Below are 20,451 nucleotides of genomic sequence, written 5' to 3' on the forward strand. Positions count from 1 at the left end.
ACAAATAAACTTGAGGTTGTAGTAACTTGCACCAGAGGACTGACAGATAAAAGGACAAATGGAGAAGATTAGTGTCACTGGTGTAAACTAATATTCACTACTACTACAGAATAAAAGTTTTTTGATATATAGCATTATCTGTAAGGACTTGATTTCTGTCAGTAATATGTCATTTTTCAGCATCTCATTTTTAAAAAAATATTTATTCATGTAGAGGTGTTACACTATAATACTGTATCATTTGGAAGCCTCTGGTATAAAAGACAATTTCAGTTTGTACCCAGTCATGCAGCTGTCTATTAATCCATCTATCTATACACAATCTCTTCAAAAAGTGGGTTGAAATTCAGTAAACTTGGCAAGAAAGGTACTGTTTCTGAGATTTCTAAATGGCTGTAATTTCTCATTTTGCACAATAAAGTATTATATTAATAATAATAATAATAATAATGAGGACTTTGTATAGCGCATAATCTTTAGAAGCTCTAAGCACTTTACAACATTAGACAACACCTATAACAATTTTTTTTTTAATGATATGATTACAAAAAACAAACACCATGTAATTAGAAAACATAAAAAACATGTTGAAAATATTTAAGGTAGGAACATTGTTAGGTCTTTTAAGTTTGTTCTTGCAGTCAAAATAAGTGAGTTTTAAGAGCACTCTTGAATAGGATCACTGTCTTTGTGTCTAAGTTCAGTGGGCAATTCATTTCACGTTTCTGGGCCCTGGTATGCGAAAGAATGTCCATATGACTTTGTTTTCATAGTGGGAATAATGAGTATACGATTGTCAGAAGAGGAGTGTAAGTATCTTGCTGGTATGTACACATGGGTGAGGTCAGATAGGTATGTTGGACTAGAGTCAGACAGTTAATGTAGCACAGAGAACAAATTTTGTGTTTGATTCTGGATCGAATGGATAGCCAGTGTAGGGTACAGAGCAGCGGGGAGGTGTGCTCTGATCGTGGTACTCTAAGTATGATCCGAGCAGCTGTGTTTTGAACTTTTTGAAGTTTCTGGAGTAGATATTGAGATGAACCAGACAGAATTGAGTTACAATAGTCCAGTATTGAAAGTACTAATGAACACACAAGTGCTTTAGTGGCATCAGCTGAAAGATATTTGCGAATTGAGCTGATGCATCTCAGCTCAAGATATGCAGCCTTGCATATGTTCATGACATGGTGCAATGTGAGAGTACTGTCCAGAGTAACACTTAGGTTTTGTACTGACTGTGTGAATTTAATGTTGGTGTTGCTGATATTTATTGTTTGAGGTAAAGGATGTGAATGAGAAAGTCTTTGTGTTGTGATCAGAATGGCCTCAGTTTTATCATAATTCATCTGCAGCTTGTTTCGTGTCATCCATGATTTCGCATCAGAAATGCACCTCTCTACACCTTGGATGGTAGCATCAACTTCAGTTGGGTGGCTAGATTTGTATATTTGGGTGTTGTTAGCGTACAATTGGTGAGACACTGAATGATGATCTATAACACTTGAGAGCGGCTGAGTGTATAGAATGAAGAGAATAGGACCAATAACAGATCCCTGTGGAACACCACAACATAGATTAACTGTGCTTGAGTGTATTCCATTTGCAGACACAATTTGTGTCCTGTTTACCAAGTAGGACTTGAATCACAGTAAGGCTGTATTATGAATGCCAAATACATGCTGGAGATGCTGAAGTAATATATCATGGTCTATTGTGTCAAATGCTGCAGACAAATCAAGGGGGTGAGGACTGTAATCTTTCAACTATCCAACGCAGAGAGAATGTCATTAACTACTTTTAGAAGAGTAGTTTCAATACAAATACAGATAACAAAACTTGCACAAGCCATAGTCAAGTAGAAAACACAGGCTTGTGCAAGCAATCAAATTCAGTGCAAGCTTGACTGCTGTAAAAACATTGCATGAAAAAATGACAGTTGGTAATTCAAGAATACCTTTTTTTTGAAGTAGATTTATTTACAAAAACATTTTCAAACTAACAGGCATTTTTCAAGTTAACAAATTTTAGATCTTAGCTAAAAAGTACAAATTACATAAAAATTAACCCAAACAATTAAAATAGTAACCAAACTACATGTATGAAAGTCAAACAAATATATACATATCCTCAAGAAAGTGATGAAAAAAAATCTTGTATAATAGAAAGAAACTTTTTAGGACTTTGTAAAAACTGCTAAACAGAATTCTGCTAAACTTACAACTTTATGCAAGTGACATTGATACACATTGTTGGATATGTCTGCCAATTTCTAAAAATAGAAAAACATTTGAAAGACTTGTTTAATAAACTGCTGAATATAATTTTACCAAATATCAGAGCATCCTGGCATGAAAACCTTTCAAGTTTGTAAAAATAATTTGAACACATTATTAAATAATGCAAATATTAATAAAAGTAGGAAAAACAGAGGTTATGTCTTTTAAATGTAAACAATGGGTCATATTATCATGTTCTCGAAGCTCATGGAAATTAAGTACTTGTTAAAGGTCAGATACATCCAGTGTGACCCTGACGAAAAACAATCATTTTACTCTAAGCAATAAAAAAATAAAAACAATTGTTTACATCTTAAACACAAGTCCCATCATGACCTCGACAACAACCAATCTTTTTAAAATAAAGATAGAACTTGTTTACGTGGCTGCTACAAATTTTGAAACAAGGTCAGGATTTAGATCAACACCTGGTGTTTATAAAACGAACAGTCATGGTCAAACTATTTTCTGAAAAAAGTATCATCTCTGTTGAATAAATTTACATTACAATATCATGTAATAAAAAATTTTAAAAAATGTAAAACTTACAAACAATTAAATTGAAATAAATATATATTAAATCAGATATAATTAAAAATCAAATATACATAAGAGATGTTGGCAAGCATCCTATTAACCCAGATTTGGGGCCAGCTTTTAAATCTTTCTTTCTTTAAGGAGGAAGTTGTTATGGAATTATGTATAATCTTTTGAATTTATAATATAATTTGTATTTAAGTCATTTGAGACTATGACATATATTTTAAATCTTTTAATTCAGTGGTTAGTTCTATAATAAAAGTACATGTGTACTTAGTTGTAAGAGTTACATTGATGACAAAGCCTGAATTGCTAAGGTTCTAAAGTGAAATCAGCTAGGAAGGTCAAGAATGACACCCGAGTATGATTGTGGGTCACATAAACAAAGCATGTGATCCAAAGTGCAGAACTAACATGCATGCTGTAGCCTTTGATTGGTTCATTATGATTTAAAGGTCAGAATAAGACTGACATGTTTATGTATTTTGATGACAAAGCTGTTGTGAAAGGGAATACCATGATTCAAATTATTCTAGAAATTATTGTGAATTGGAGATTATTTGCTTGAATTGCAACTGGACATATAATGACCATATGAACCATTTATTTTATTCTTCAGTTATGCTAGCGTTCATAAGAGCCATAGAGAAAAAAATAGTGATTTAATTATATGTTCATTGGATATAGCCAAGTGGATGGTCATTGATTTAAGCAGCTGATAATTCAAGATTATGTTATTATGTTCAAGGATTTAAATATTTAACTAATTACTCCAGATTATGTGAAACTTTCAAGGACTTCAGGGATATTCTTTGTTCACGAGATTACAGTGAGGTAAAACATTTCAGTTAATAGTTCTTTTAAATTCAGTGATGTTATCACAGTAGCACATAAGCAATCTAGCACATTCTTTCAGAATACCTTGGAACATTTTCTGGATTAGTGAGAAATTGAAAGGACATTATTATGATTATTTGGATTACATTTTAGGAATTCATACACTGTAACTTATTTTTTAATTCTTTCACTTTGTTATATTTTATATTTTATTTAAATTAACTAAATTTGGGAAAATTTCAGCGCTTGTTTGAATTTTACGTTATCTTGTTATTTCGATGTAAGCCCCTTGATGTAACATACCTTTATGAATTCAAAAAGACCCCAGCAGATCCTCTCCTTTTCCAGCTAGAGTAAATTCATTCAAGTCAGAGCTTCCAATCAGTCCTTGTATACAGACACTTCAGACAATGGGAACAAAGTTGGAGCTGCCATTGTAATGCCCCATGGAACCATCTTGAGCCAGTTACCTCATTTTTTACTGCAGAAATTACAGCTATACTTGAATCTTTGAACCAAATTGAAGGTCTTGTGGAATTTGTTAATATCCCAGATATTACAGAACATGATTTTTCACAAACAGTCTGGGAACAGCATTCTGTATTTTTGGTTGCATAGTCACATTGGCATAAAAGCTGCAAAAGGTCACATATAACAGCCAAAACTGCACTGCAGCCACCAGTTTCTGAATGGAGGCACCATGTGCTGACTTAAAACATTGTACAAGTTGGCATTTTCATCACAATTTTGGCACAGTACATGGTATGAAAACTCAATGAACAAACTTAAAAACATCAAGGAGAATACTGGAGAGTAGCATACCTAGGACAAATTGAAGGGAAGAGGTGATATTATGCTGATCATGTATTGGAAATGTATAATTGCCTTGTGCATACCTGACTCCTGCATACATCATGAATGATGAATCTCAGCTGGAACGTGCACCCTGCCAGTATCCACTAACAATAGAACACATTCTTTTCATATTGCTTTTCAACATGTGTGACCAAATTATTTTGATATTAACTGTTTCAAGAAACTATATGAGGATGTTCCACCTGAAAAGTTCTTGGATTTTTCAAGAGAATGTAGTTTATACAAGAAATTGTAATCATGTTTTAATGATTTTACCACCACTGTCAGAAAGTGTCAGGCGTAAAGATCTTTGAGTTTTACACCACTGATGCCAATTTGATATCAAATCAGACTGCATTCAAAAATATAAAAAAAACTTAAAAAATAATATTTTGAAAATTCCTTGGCAAAATTTTACAACTTTGACAGAAATATGGCAGTTATCACTAAAATTAGATAATAACCTTGAAAATCTCTCTTCATACATGATTTCTACTAAGAACCTCTATAAACAGCATAGAACATTCCCCCCCCCCCCTTTTAGAACATTTTGAAGAAGAAGAAAAAAATCGAAAAAAAATTCGCAAGAAACACCAGGCAAATGCAACAAGAAACCAGCGATGTAAAGCAAGCAGGACCATTCCCGAGCTCTCCTTCCCACTAATGACAGCCAACCATTCAACTGTAAGGGACCTTTATGGACCCACAGATTGAGGCCAAACTATCAGGGTTCTTTGAATTCATAAAAGCCTGGGGAAGGTGGCACCATTCCCTTCCCCAGGAACAACCAGCAGGCTGCAGTGCAGTCAGGAAAAAGTGGCACATGCACAATTGTGCGCACGCCACTATAATTAAACTCAACAAAAAAAAAAATAAAATTAGACATTTAAGCAACCTATTTTCTAAAAATTGTGAACAGAAGTTAGCCAAATTTTAGAAAGCATCATGTTATAAGGACTTGTAAGAAATGAGCTGTTAATTGTGCACTAAAGTATCATGCTGCCATGGCTAACAATTTAAATACCTGTAAATGTAAAAAAGCTTACACGATTGTCTTGGGCGAATGCTGTTTGCCTGATTTTAGATTGATGTCAGCAAGGTGGGAACTTTCAGACCCACTTGGACTACTTTTAAAAAAAATATGATTTCTTGAAAATATTTTGTTGAAAGATCAACAACAATGACATCAACAATCCTTGTCATAGAATGGCAAGGCCACAGGTAATCCTTACATTGATTTGCCAGACTGCTAGTGTGTAGTCTGTCAGCTTCATCAGAGTGTGAGAAGACCCCAGATAATGCAATCAAGCCATGCTTGGTTTCATTTAAATTTAATAATTGGATAAATGTCAAAGTTAATGTCTAATTTACTAAATGGAATAAATGTAATATAAAGAATTAACGTGTTTGCTGCATTCTGGTTTGGCAGTCTTTCAGTGTTGGCTTTATAGCATAGTTATAATTTTTCAAAATTTCTCACTCTGTCTCTATAGCCATTTAAATGTCCAAAAAAGCTGCATGGATTGCTATTGATTCAGATCATGGGCACTGATTAGATTTTTATCCTCATGATTAATTGAATTTGTGTTTATGTATCATTGCTACCAGATCTCCAAAGGTTTTGCTGCTTAGTTCTCAATATTAATTTTGCAAATGTAAAGAAAACATTTTCCTCTCTCTTCAATAGTATCACAGAGTTGATGTTGTCTCAGGCAGTACTATCACAAGGAATGCCAATGCCATATTTACTTGTATACACTGAACTGGGCGATTTCAACTTGGGCAAATTTTTATGTTTACACTATTTCATGTTTTTCTAAATTTAATTTTTTTGTGAAGATTAAAAAGTATTGTTGTTTGTCTCAAACCAGAAACTTAGGATTCGTAAATAGCTCAAATGAATGATATTTAAATCAATTGAGCTATGTATTGTTTAATAAAAGTTAAAGGCAGTGATACAAGAAATTGGGAACTCAACTACTGTGCAAGTTTGGGTTAGCTGTATACATTGCATACTCCACTGTGGTAGTTGACTGGCTAGCATGTCAGACTGTCAGAATGTGGGTCGATGATGATCTTCTACTCCATACGGTGCTTTAATTGTTATCATTATCATGGATATGATTGACCATGGTGGTATTGCCCGGATCAAGTAAACAATAAAATAAAATATGAAATTTATGGATGAGATAACAGATATGACCAGAGATAAAGAATAGAACAACACGAGCCCCCGTATATAAAATACAACAATTTAATCAATTGAATGTGTTATTTGAATCATTTTCTTTCTCGTAGAAATAGAACTAAAAAGTTAATGTGAAATTCAATTAGCCATTCTGTTACACCAAGAAAACAAATTTCATATAATCGAGTAACTGGTAGAACTGAAATTGCTGGCATTTCAGCATCACCTGGTTGCTTCTGGTCTTTTCCAAATCACTGTTGGTATATGTCGGCATTGCCATATTTCTTTTCCTTCTCTCTTTGTCTCTCTCTCTCTCTCTCTCTCTCTCTCTTTAGCCTCTTTGGGTCATCAACCTTCCTGGTTGTAGATTGTTCTTTTGTGCCATGCAGTACAGGTATGGAACTATTTTTAACTTTAACTCATTGCCTTCTGCAAGTACTAAGTGCTCACCCAATGAAGCTTGCTAAGCTGCCTGCCTTCTAGTGGCTGTCTACATTTTCTATATCAGTCTTGTCTTATGCAGACAGTGTAATTGAATGAGAATTTTTTTTTTTAATACCAAAGTTTATTCTGGAATTTGCATTATAATAAAAACGACATGTAATGCACAAAATGTCTTTATTTCTGCAACTGTCAGGCTTTTCATTGTTTTCATTGTTGGCATATCTGTTTTTTTCATTTACCATTGACCAGAACATTTCTTTGCATTTTCATCAAAGTGAAGTGTTGGCTCTGAATCTGTTTTAAAATCATCCACATATACTGGCCCCACATGTTCCGACAATATGAGATCGTCGTATGTTTCATCCTCAGATTCAGATAAATCTGAAATGTCAGGAATAAAAACATAACATACACTAATGTCTGATCCTTTGTCTTGAATCTGATCGTTAAAATCGATGTAATTTGCATTGTCATCACTTTCAAATCCTTCAAAATTTTTAGTCAGAATCAGCTAATGCATGAATGTTGCCCATTTGTTTCACTGTCCCAACTGACCTCGTTTTCAATGGAAATTCCTGCATAATGACTATAAAACTACTAATAAAACACTTTCATCATTTTATGTCAGGACTTCTTTCATTGGCTAAATATTGTTAAAAAGACCGTATGTTTCCAATTTCATCCATTGTAAGGCTTTAATATGAAATATTTATATGTGTCTCGGGGGGTTTCCCAACCCATTGCTGTAAGTGCATGTAAGAGTCAACAGGGACAGAGAGAGTATAATTAGCAACTTGAATATGCACCTCTGGGAATACAAGGCTATTTTTGGCATTGCTCATGTGCATTAGCAGAAGGTAAAGAGTTAAATAAAAATTGAATGCTCAACCCGACCAATATGTGTCATTTTTTTTCTCCATTTCCTGGGATTCCCACTCTTTTTTACATCGGGTATCATCTATTGTAATTCAACAGAACTAAGCTATGGTCAGATCACAACCTAAAACACACTTCCTACCATCATAAATTAATGCCTTGTCAGCAGCTATTCACTTGCTGCAGGAACATGACATAATTAGTCCCCTTAGATAACCATTACATTCTAGTTAATTATAAATTATTAGCCAAACTGTCAGTCGAGACATGTTCCTAATGCTGACACGATTGATTCTCACTTACTTGCACAAAGGAATTACTGGATTTCATTCCTGGTCCTAACTATGTTTCTTTGGTAATTAGCGATTCAATGACATACATTTTCAGACAGAAAAAAACAAATTCTCAGCATACATGATGCAAATCATTTAAGATAGATAACTTCTCAAAAGTTGTATCAGAAGAAATACATGAAACTTCTGTAATGCATGATTTCTATTACACACAAAACAACTAAATCCAAAAACATTCATATCAATGAAAATATGACATTTTTACAAAACATTCTTACAATAAATGAATCATATAGCATTCGAGACAAAATGCATGCAGCAATTAACTTCTGAACTCGAGGAAACTTTAAGTATGAATTTAAAATGAATAAATTCAACAAATAATTACAGACTTACATCAGTGAACATATTGTATGCAGTTGAGACAATACCTTGGTGCCTTCCAGAACCTCGCTCACTTTTTATGAGAGAATTCCCTCTGTCTCTGGTTCCAGGTCTCCCAGATTTCCAGACCCTGTGTCCCTTGGATTAATTATTTAACGAGAAAAGTACTTTTAACTGATTTTGAAGCCAGCTTCCTTTTCAGCAGAAAAACTTGGACTGACTAACATCTTGAGGGAGAATAATTTAAAACCTTAAATTTCGTTTGGAAAACCTATTTCTGCTAAAAAATCTTAACGCTTCCATCAAAGTCAGAATAATCCTCTTTAGTCTGCCTTTATTAATAACTATTTGGCAACAGATAATTTTATGACACCTGTTTCAGATGGCCCAAGATTTCCAAAACTTTTGCTCTGGCTTGTCTTAAATCTGTCATTCTCTACACTTAATCCTACATTGGCATATCTTTTGGATCATTATTAAATGGACTCTAATTAAAATTCAATTCATGCCCCAAACATAGCAGATCCCATTCCTGACAGTCAACAATTTATTGTGAGTCTAACCCATACATCAGACTAAATGGGTTACATGTCACATTGACCGTCACAGAATGTACTGCAGAATTATCTCTACAAAATTTTGCACCTTTACACTGATACACCCCCTGAAAATTTTGCAGTTTTTAATGCAGCCTGGGTCAGCTGATATGGTTTGTCTCTGGGTAAGGCACTTTACACCCAGTGCCTTGGCTCTGTACAGCCTTTCTTGTGTTTATATGCCATTAGACACTTAAACAAAAAAATTAAACAAACAATTTATTTAGCTGTATTGGAGACCCTGATCTGCAAATGCTTTAACGGTTACTTCAGGTTGGGTTCCATTTTGTTTGCTGGTGGTTGCATGCTGATATACAAATAAATATGATATCATGTTGTTAGGCAGCAAAATCAGGTACAGGTAGATTGTAAAGTTTCAGACTTTTTTGTTGGATGAAGAATTATTTTGTTTATAAATTTTTAAGTATAGTCTTGTTGCACAAAAGATTTACCTTTTTCAATTTACATCAACTTTTTCTACATGTAATTCCAGTTTCCTGTTGATTTGTGAAGAGCTTTGGCATATAGAGTTGAAAAACTGGTTTTGGTTGATCCCAGCATGGCTGTAGCTGTGCATTTCAGCAGTTAGATGAGTTATTATCAGTTTTGCAGTGACATTCGGTATGTTTTCATGCTTACTGTAATTTGATGGTACAAATGCTTAATACAGATGTGCAGCTTGGCACTAATGACTTTCAGGTTCTGCTTCAAAGACAACAAATGACAGCTGGTACTTCTAATGAAATCTGTAATTTTGAACCAATCATTTATGTCACATCAAAAATTTTGTAGAGTAGAAAATAATATCTGTAGGCAACATATTAATATCGTTGGCTGTATTTTTTTGTTGTTCCAACATGAGAATGAGAAGTATCTTGTCCACAAATCTGAAACTTGTTATTAGTACTAATGAGATAATAAATTTCTAACTTGGAGAAACAAATATTTACACAATCACCCTCTCTACAGTATTCTTTTTTTAATCAACACCTGTTGTATTTTCCTGTTTCTGCTAAACTTAATAGGCTTTATTGACAGGGTGACTGAATGTAAAAAAGTTGCATTTTATCCTGATCCTTACAGATAAATATGTTTTTTTTTTTATATAAAAAGACAGTTTCTGAATAAGAATATGTATACTTTCCAGACAAATTGTTGACTTTATTGCTTTTGTTGTATTCAGTATTCTTCAACACACACATTGTTTAATAGATAGGAAAAAATGTTTAAGATTAGCATGTAAAAGGTAGGGTCTGGCATGTAACCAGAACCAACACATTTTTTGGGAGTCCTTAACAGTGTGTTTTAAATGAGACTTTGCACAGGATATATTAATATATATCATTGTGCACTATCATTATGATTTACAAATCATGTATTGAATGTGATACTGACCCTTGCACACATTGTCTGGGAATACGTGGGATTCAACAGATGGCTATGGATTACCTGAAAGTGAGAAAAATGGGGATATTTCCTGGTATTCAGAGGAAAAAAGTAGTCCAAGCTTCATCATGCTTTTCCATGTCCTGATTTTATTTTGAGTTTGCATTTGTTTTCAGGGATTGTGGTGTGTAACTGTTGCCTGATGTTGAGTGCGGTTATCTCATTGTGGTGCACATTTGACTATGCTGGTGCCAAGTGGGTGAAGATGAAGCGCTACCAAGAGAGCATGAAGGAAAAGGCACGACGGGCTAGACGCTCAGGGAGTGCTAGGAGAAATTGGAGACAAAGGTAGTCAGTTGACATGAGCATAGTCTAGGGTCATTAATCCAATTTTCTTATGTGTGATGTCACTGTAATTTGGTATTATGCCAGTTCATATCAAACTACATTCAATGTCAGACTGGTCTGTCAAACTGCTTTAATCCTGCAGACAGTCTTAGATTTAAGTAACTAAACTGTTAGTAGCTGTCTTCCTCTACTGTTGGAAATCAACATTTTACTGGATCTTTGCTATGTAATCGCTTTATTGCAGGATCAAACCTCTGGAAACTATAGTGCACAGGTAGAAGAATTATTTGAATTAAATCTAGCCTTAAGTTGATTCTACCATTTGGTAGTATTTGGCAAATGTAAAGATTGAATGCAACATACATATTGATGTATCCTGAAGAAAGGTTACACAGATAGTGAATGTACCTAATTATGAATGAATATTGAATATAATTTTATATTGTTTTACACAGAATTAAACATCTGTCAGTTGCACCTTCTTAAAGGGCATCTTTTGCTAGTCCAAATATTTTTTCATTAATAATTACTGACAGTCTGATCAACAATGGTAGGTTTAGATGACACCTTATTATAGGCCTTGAGCAAACAAATTCACCAATGGATTAGTAGCAGGCAGTGGATTACTGCTATTAAGATGTGGTTTCTTTCTTTTTAGATGGGGTGGGGTAGGGGTGTAAACTAATTTTAGTTATGTTTTACTTACGTGCTACTATTGCAAGATTTCCTCCTTTCACTCTGCTCTGATGTTCTTTAGTCTTGGTCCAGGTCACAAGAGGAAGATAATCTGTTTGTTGACAAGTATAATACTGATGTCAATTTTACTGTATGCCAATTTTACTGTATGCCAATTTTACTGTATGCCAATTTTACTGTATGTCAATTTTACTGTATGCCAATTTTACTGTATGCCAATTTTACTGTATGTCAATTTTACTGTATACCAATTTTACTGTATGCCAATTTTACTGTATGTCAATTTTACTGTATGCCACATTTTTACAGAATAGTCTACAGGCAGAAGTGATCATAAACTGCTGTATGTTGCTGAAAGTCATTTTTAAAACATAGGTATTGGAGAGTTGAAACAAAAATTTATATATGCAGTTAAATCCTCCTACTTTCATAATATATTTTAGTATGTATTTGTAAATGTGCTTATATAGTTATATTCATGAGAGAGAAACATTGGCATGAAGATAAGTTAATCTTATGTATACATATTTTTAAGAAGCCCTTCAATGGAGATTATATATACTTGATTAAGTTACCCTCTTTAAATAAAGAAATTACTATTGTTATTATTATTATTATTATTATTATTATTAAGGAATCAAACTGGGGTCATGTTTTTTAAAATAAAATTCTGGTCTTCCAGTTGGTGATTGGAGGTGGGCATATTATGCTTGGAGTGGGGATTTGCAGTCTGGAAAGCAGTGAAATGATAACAGATCACATTAAAATTAGTTTACCCTCCAGAAAACTACAATTAACACTGCATAACTTTGATCTTACAATGTTGTATGAAACAGTTAGTTGGGGTTCCAGTTGATGGCAACATTAACCCATTTTTGAGAGTTGTGAGTGCCACATTCTGGGAATGAGCATATTAATCTTTGCAAGATTATTGTGATTAAATGACTTCTTTATTGGATTATTTCAGGTTCTACATGTATATCACAATTTTTATTGTTTTTGTTTTTCATGGAGGAGAACTTTTGGTGATACTTTAAAAAGACTAAATTCTTTTGAATTGTTTCAGTTATTGCTCAGCATCAGGGCACATATTATATTAACTTTTGGAAGGTATTTAAGCCATTTTGAGACATGTATACCAGAACCTACCTATACAAGAGAGTACACCAGATTGGCTCAAACCACACACTGACATAATGCTGTAGAACTAAATTTTTACTTTATGTAGATGTAGACAGGGCAAGCAGTTTTTCTGAAGCAGTTTCAGTAGGCAGAGAATGTGTAAATCAAGGCCAGTGTAAAATTAAATTGTTACAAGTGTATTATTTGCCATGTGTATTTTTGTACAGCCCATTAAAGCTTATATGACTGCATGAATATTGATGAGACCTTGTAATAACAATCTGTGTATTAGTTAAACATTTCACACAGTTTTATGCACCTAGTTTGTATCACAATTAGATTCACAGAATATTTATCAGAATAATTCAGCAGTAACTGCAATGACTAGGGGGGCGCTCACCAGTTAATATGTACTTTTGAGAGCGTGACGTATGTAAGGTGAAGTAGTTCGCATTTAAAACATGCACAATGGAGAGAATGTTGGCATACCTCTATGCTACATTAATGTAATGTGGATGATATTTCTTTGGATATTGTACTTTTGGAAATTTTCATGATTTAAGCACACTGATAACTAAAATGACTGCTCCCTTGTGTTAAAACATCAGCCTGAATTAGTCTAAAGTACACTATACATAGCAACTATCAAAATAGGGAAAATGAATTTAGCCAGACTAGACAATACCAGCTTCTGAAAGTGCAATGAATGAATTACCAAATATATAAAATGTAAAAAATTTATCGGCTCTTTTTTATACAATTTACCTCTGAAGTTCAGGAAGTGAAAATGAGCAAGTAGAGCTAGCCCTTTTTTGAAAGGTGCACATCTGAAGTAAGGCCAAGCTGTATACTCTATAACCAATAGTACACCCATCAATCATGCACCAAAATAAAGGGAATTAAAGTTTCTTTGAATTATACCTAAGATATACAAGGTCTTTTTTAAATAGCCAGTATAACCAGTGAGGAAAGCCGGGGAAATTCTTTTTCTTTAAAATCCTAACCCATGCAAAATACGAAACTGTAGAGCGCCACCTAGGCAATAGGCATGCAATATTCAGAATATGCATCGGAATAATTCAGCAGTAACTGTAATGATTAGGCAATAAGTGTCACTCTACAGTTTCATATTTTGCATAGGGTTAGAATTTTAAAGAAAAAGACTTTCCCTGGGTTTCTTCACTGGTTATACTGGCTATTTTTTCAAAAAGACCTTGTATATCTTAGGTATTGTTCCAAGAACCTTTAATTCCCTTTATTTTGCTGTGTATGATTGATGGGTGTAATATGGGTTATAGAGTATATTGCTTGGCCTTACATTAGATGTGCACCTTTCAAAAAACTGCTAGCCCCATGTGGTCTTTTTCACTTCCTGGACTTCAGAGGTAAATTGTATAAAAAAAAGAGCTGATAACTTTTTTTTTTACATTTTATGTATTTGGTAATTCATCCATTGCACTTTCAGAAGGTGGCATTGTCTAGTTGCACAAAATTCATTTTCCCAATTTTAATAAGTCCTAAAGATAGTGTACTTTAGACTAATTCAGGGTGATTTTTTTTTTAACACAAGGGAGCAGTCATTTTAGTTAGCAGTGTGTTTAGATCATGCACAATTTCCGTAAGTACAATATCCAAAGAAATCTCAGCCACATTATATGAAAGCAGCATTGAGATATGCTACCATTCTCTCCACTGTGCATGTTTCAAATGCAAACAACTTCACCTTACATAGGTCACTCTCAAAAGTACATAATAACTGGTGAGGGCCCCATTAAAGAGAACAAAGGTATTATTTTATCATTTAAGTTTGATTGTTTGGCTGAAAAGTATGTTGCAAGGATCAAAATAGTCCTTTTGAATAATTCTCCTGTATTTCCCCCCACAGAACAATATTTATTAGTGTCAGTCTCACACAAGCCCAACCCAACCCCTCCAATGATGAAAAGTGAGCTTTTTTAAAAATGCACATTTTGTCTACATAGCAAATATTGTTATGCTGAAAGACAGGAACATGAAACTTGCCAGAATTATTCCTGAGATGTCACCAATAAATTTTACACTTTGAAAAAGGATGGAACAGATGCGTTCATGAAGGTCAAAGGTCAGAGTTTAAAATATTTGCTTATTGTTTAATATGGAAGAAAGTGAATTTGCTTGGTCATCATTTTTTAAAATTTCATTGCAAATAAATGAAAAGAAACACATTCACTATATATTTCTTTTACTTAATGTAACGGGTTTAAATTTAAGTTGACTTCATTCCTATATTCTAAGACTTTTAATTTCCCCATAATTAAGGTCACTACTCACACAATACTACCTCAAGGCATATTATGTAAGCAAGAGTAAAATAAGCATAATTAGCTTATTTTCATGGATAAAATCAATGTTAATGTACCATTTTGTTCAGAACATCATACATAATGATATGAAAATAACAAAAATAATTGCATAAATGTTCATATTTGTATTAAGGTGGCGCTTTACATTTTCTTATTTGCATAGGGTTAGAATTTTAAAGAAAAAGACTTTCCCAGGGTTTCTTCACTGGTTATACTGGCTATTTTAGGTATTGTTCCAAGAACCTTTAATCCCTTTATTTTGTTGTGTATGATTGATATGTGTAATATGGGTTATAGAGTATACAGCTTGGCATTACATCAGATGTGCACCTTTCAAAAAGCTGCTAGCTCCATTTGGTCATTTTCACTTCCTGGAATTGTAAAAGAAAAAGAAGATCTGATAACTTGTTTTACATTTTTTGTATTGAGTAATTCATCCATTCACTTTTAGAAGCCTGTATTGTCTAGTTGCATAAATTCATTTTCCCTGTTTTAATAGGTGCTAAAGATAGTGTACTTTAGACTAATTCAGGGTGATTTTTTTTTAGCACAAGGGAGTAGTCATTTTAGTTACCAGTGTGCTTAGATCATATACAGTTTCCATAAGTACACTATCCAAAGAAATGTCAGCCACATTACATGAAAGCAGCATAGAGATTAGGCAATAGGCATGTAATGTTTAGAATCTGCATCATGATAATTCAGCAATAACTGCAAAGACTAGGCAATAGGCATGTAATGATCAGAATATGCATCAGAATAATTCAGTAGTAACTGCAATGACTAGGCAGTAGGCATGTAATATTCAGTAGATCTATAAGGGAGGAACTTGTGATAACACTAACTTGTGCAATCACAGTGTCTCATGCAGCTATCTGAACTTATTATATATTATTACATAAAATATTTTTTTATACAAATTGTAAAGTTTTTTTTTATACAAATTCTTTTTGTGCCTCAGTTTGAAGATTTAAACAACACATAAAATGACAAAGAGAAAACTATATGTCGTGCATTACTTAAATGTAATTATATCCTTCGGAAATGGGCTACCATGAAAATTGTAGCATGGTACTAGAAGTGTCTGTTTACATTCTCTTTTAAAAAATTCACATCCATTTGTTTAATAGCCTTCAGGTATCACTGTTGCTGTGAAGAGGTGTAGGAGTGTATACGTCTAACAATGCGTGAACAATTTGAAAGCAATTAGCATCATTCTAGGCAAAGTGTGATGCTAAAGAAAATCCAAAACAAAATGAAGAAACATGGGAGAATATTTTCACAAAAGTGTTAATGGGTACCGGCCTGTTTATAATTACCGGGTAATAAAATTAGCTATAGGGTACCCATTTAGTCCATGTAAAAAAGCAAAAACAAAAGACAAGAGGCACAAAATAACAAGTACAGTTCAAGGCTCACATCATGTGACATTGGTCCGTAGTAGACCTCCATCTGCTGATCGACATATTGTTGAGGTGTGTGACCATTTGGCTATGTACTCGAACAGTTTCCTTATTTGTATTTATAGTAACTCTACATGACATGTTTCGAAAAAAACAGAAGGGTTTCTTGAATTTGAAACCATGTGTCACAGATTTTAATTTGATACAGACTTTTGTAATAGACCAGTCTATATTGAAAAAAACATGGTGCCAAATTGTTAGAGGATAGGGATTTAGTTAAATTGAAGAACATGCTGCATCAGTAAAAGGACAAATCAACAGCGCTTTACAAATTTTGAAAGAGGAATTCTACAGTAATTTAATACAGCATTCAGAATTTGTGGACTTGGAGCAAAAAAGTTAAACATGTTATGAAGACTAAAGTGAATGTCATGTATAAATAATATTCTTGTTTTTTTGAGTGAATGTATTCTCATAGTAATCCACATGGATTTAATTGATTTGTGACAAGAATTTTAAGTAACTACAGATCCAGGTAAGTAGCAGAAATAAATGTACATTTCTCATCTGGTTTTCTGTAATTATTGCATGTAATATATGCATGTAATATATAGATCACTCTGTTCATGGTCCGATTGTGCTTTTTTGCCACTCATATTAGTAAAAATTACGCTTATACCTATCAGAGTTTGGCATGTGTGAACTTAGAACATAGCAGTTCAGGTTCATATTTGATATAATTTCTCTTTGATCGGGTAATTACTGATCATTAGGACTGTCAGGTACCCGGTTGACTTTTTCTAAAATTTTGACATCTCTGATTTTCTGTCGGCTATGTTGTGAGCATTGCCAGTAAGCCACATAACATTAGTAGCATTACACCAAAAGCACATATATGCAGCTCAAATGAGGCTAAATGCACTTTTGAAATTTTCTATTTGAGATAAACTCCAAACAGTGTATTGATATTATATGATACAGAGATTTCCATACTCCTAGAAATTCAATTATGCTCAGTGATGTTAGGACATAAAAGTCCAATACCTGCTCGTCAGGAAAAGAATATTCCTGCTTCAGATCAATAATCTAACCTGCTTTTCCTGTTCATTCCACTAAAATTTTCATTATTTGGGTTCTTTCTTTCCATATCAAACAATGAATTAATTGTAGTGGAACCTTCAAGCTATTTTGAGAAGCTAATGCTTGTAATAGGTACTAAACATTAAGTTGTAATTTATCTCATTGCATTAAATATGAGTAACTGTATATCCTTTCTTATAAATCAAATAACTCCTGACTGCATAGACTGATCTGCTGGCACATTATGCAATTGCAGATCAGGGTCTGTGTTGTTTGCAGATGGACTTGACTTATAAGTGAACATATGTGGTACAGTAACTCAAACTTCAGAATTGAAATTAAGTGATTTGTCCTTGAAGATGGATACCTTTCCTCAAATATTTCTTTCTGGGTTTTTTTGTCCCTTCAAATCACCATTAAAAAAAATGCCACAGATCTTTCAAGACCATTATCTTTTCTGTATTACATTTTTCACCTTGCTCACCATTGTGTTTATAACAACTAGTCAGCCTCACTAAAACAGACTGTTTACATTAAAATTCAAGCATACTTGTCAAAGACCAGAATTCTTCTAGATCTATCTTTGTTTATTTGTTCATCTTCTCACAAACTTGTTATTCTAACCTTGACTGTCTTCCTAATTCTGTAAATATTTATCAAAAGGAAGAGAAACACAATTGGTTATCATACATGTTCCACAGATATTTATTCAGCTCATATTACAGCTGTTTATCAGTTTTGAGTGTACAAACATTTTTCTATCAGCCATAACCCCCTGCATTGCTCAAGGATATACAATAGGTCTATTGCACCCTTCAGCATGTTTTAAGAGGTGACTAATGGAGGCAGCCTTCTTATAGTGGGATGTATCTTGTGATGATGTTCCATCTGAGGTCTACTTCACTTGGAGAGGGCACAGAAGATTTTAGAAAGTTGACTCTGTATTTTAAGGATTCTTTCTTTTTATATATCAGCCATAAAGCCATCCGTGAGTCCATCTGTTTGTTACCAATTTCTTTACTGCACATTAGCTGAGTTCTCCATCATCTAAATTTACCAAAATTTGTTGATAGCTAAAAACTTGCTGAATTTCAGGGTCAGAATCCAAAGGTCAAGGTCAGTTTGACTGAAGGAAGAAAAATGGTTTCTGCACAAATCTGAAGTTACTCAACTTTGTGGATGGTTTGTACTTGGGGTATGGAAGAACCCTAACAATTTTATGGTCAAAAACTTAAAAGGTCAGGGTCACTGTGACTAAAAGAAGAAATATGGTTTCCACATAACAACTTGAGTTTTCTGTAATCTAGAGTACTTCTAAACACAGTATTGGCATGTAATGTGCCGCTCACATTACTCTTGTTTGCCTTTGTCTTTGTGTTGTGGGTCTTTTTTGAATTCCTAAACTTTCTCAGCACTATATTACCAAGATTGTGGTTATGTACCATTAAATAGTATATGTGCATATCAATCATCTGGTTGTAATTGAAGTGAAGACACATGCATAAGGCATAAAATGTTATTAGTCCGCCTTTGGATGCTGGTGTCTGCATATAAAAGCATATACATTGGGTCAGTGCATCACAGTCATTCTTTTTTCAACTAGTAGGTCCTATGTAGCAGTTTATTTAGTCTTAGCCAACAGGTGGGACCGCTCCGGTGGCCTAGTGGTTAGAGTGCCCGCCTCAAATGCGGGAGGTCGTGGGTTCGATCCCTGGCCGAGTCATACCAGAGACTTACAAAAATGGTACATACAGCTGCCTCGCTTAGCGTTCAGCATTAAGAGGTTAGTGTTAGGACTGGTTGGCCTGGTGTCAGGATAATGTGACTGGGTGGAACATCATGGTACATGTCTGCGGCATGATGCCCCAGTGCTAGACATCACTATAAACTGGCACATTGCAGACATTGTAGCGATATGACTGAAAAATTGTTAAAGCTACGTTAAAAATCAAAATCACATCACACACCAACAGGTGAAATATCTTTTTTCTTACCATATTCAATGAATTCAAGCCTTATTGCTGTCTTTAACCACATTTCTTTCTGCCTAACATATCTTTTTTTATGTTGAGTATTTTTCTCCACCTCTGCTTAGCTGGTGCCTCAGTATGTTCAAGGTCTTGATGGACCACAGTGAGAAGCTGCTAACAGCTGCCTTGATGCAGAGATGCTCTTCAGAAGTCTTATCCCCTCTTTAGTATTGCAAGATTTTAAGTACCAGCATCAATGGTCCCAGGCTATAACTCTGGGTACATCAAAACTAATCAAGAAGCATATCCACCCTGATTGACAGATATGACCTCCTCCCAGAGTTTTTAAACAGGTCCTACTGGAGGATCCTGACAAAAAGCCAAGTTCAAACTACCACATGCCTACCCTTCACCAGACAAATGTGGTAGTAGAGGGTGATTAAGGGGAGGAAGTCTTCGGACACCCTTTCCTGCATCATTTGCAGCTTCATATCATCCCATTAGTACCCAGCTAGCTTTTTTCTGAGGTTTGGTCGGGCATCACAGACAATGTGTGATTCCATTCCACTTTAGATGGCTGTTAATGGCTTCATTTCTGGGAATCTGCTTCCCAGTCACAGACCTTTATTACTTTTCACCAGACCAAACTGGTTCACGGAATAAGTACATACCCTTCAGTGGAAGGGAACAGTCAAGAGGGTAGCAAAGGACCAAAATCTAAGTTTCTGTTCCCAGATCTTTTGCTGTTTACAAAAGGTTAAATGTCTTCATTTCTTTCTGCCATAAACAAATTCCTTCAAAATGGATACCAT

The 20,451-nt window shown here is 34.2% G+C and overlaps 1 protein-coding gene across 1 annotated transcript in view; it reads left to right on the forward strand.

Moving 5' to 3' along the window:
• LOC149786154 (diacylglycerol lipase-alpha-like) overlaps positions 1–20,451 on the forward strand; it is a 222,871-nt gene that overhangs the window by 52,483 nt on the left and 149,937 nt on the right. The window contains exon 4 of the mRNA XM_089976506.1: positions 10,855–11,026. Within this exon, the coding sequence (XP_089832632.1) occupies positions 10,855–11,026 (172 nt within the window). The remainder of the gene's footprint in view (positions 1–10,854; positions 11,027–20,451) is intronic.

This window comes from Sinohyriopsis cumingii, chromosome 12 (assembly GCF_028554795.1).
Source record: "Sinohyriopsis cumingii isolate HCF-2022 chromosome 12, ASM2855479v2, whole genome shotgun sequence".
Taxonomy (NCBI): domain Eukaryota; kingdom Metazoa; phylum Mollusca; class Bivalvia; order Unionida; family Unionidae; genus Sinohyriopsis; species Sinohyriopsis cumingii.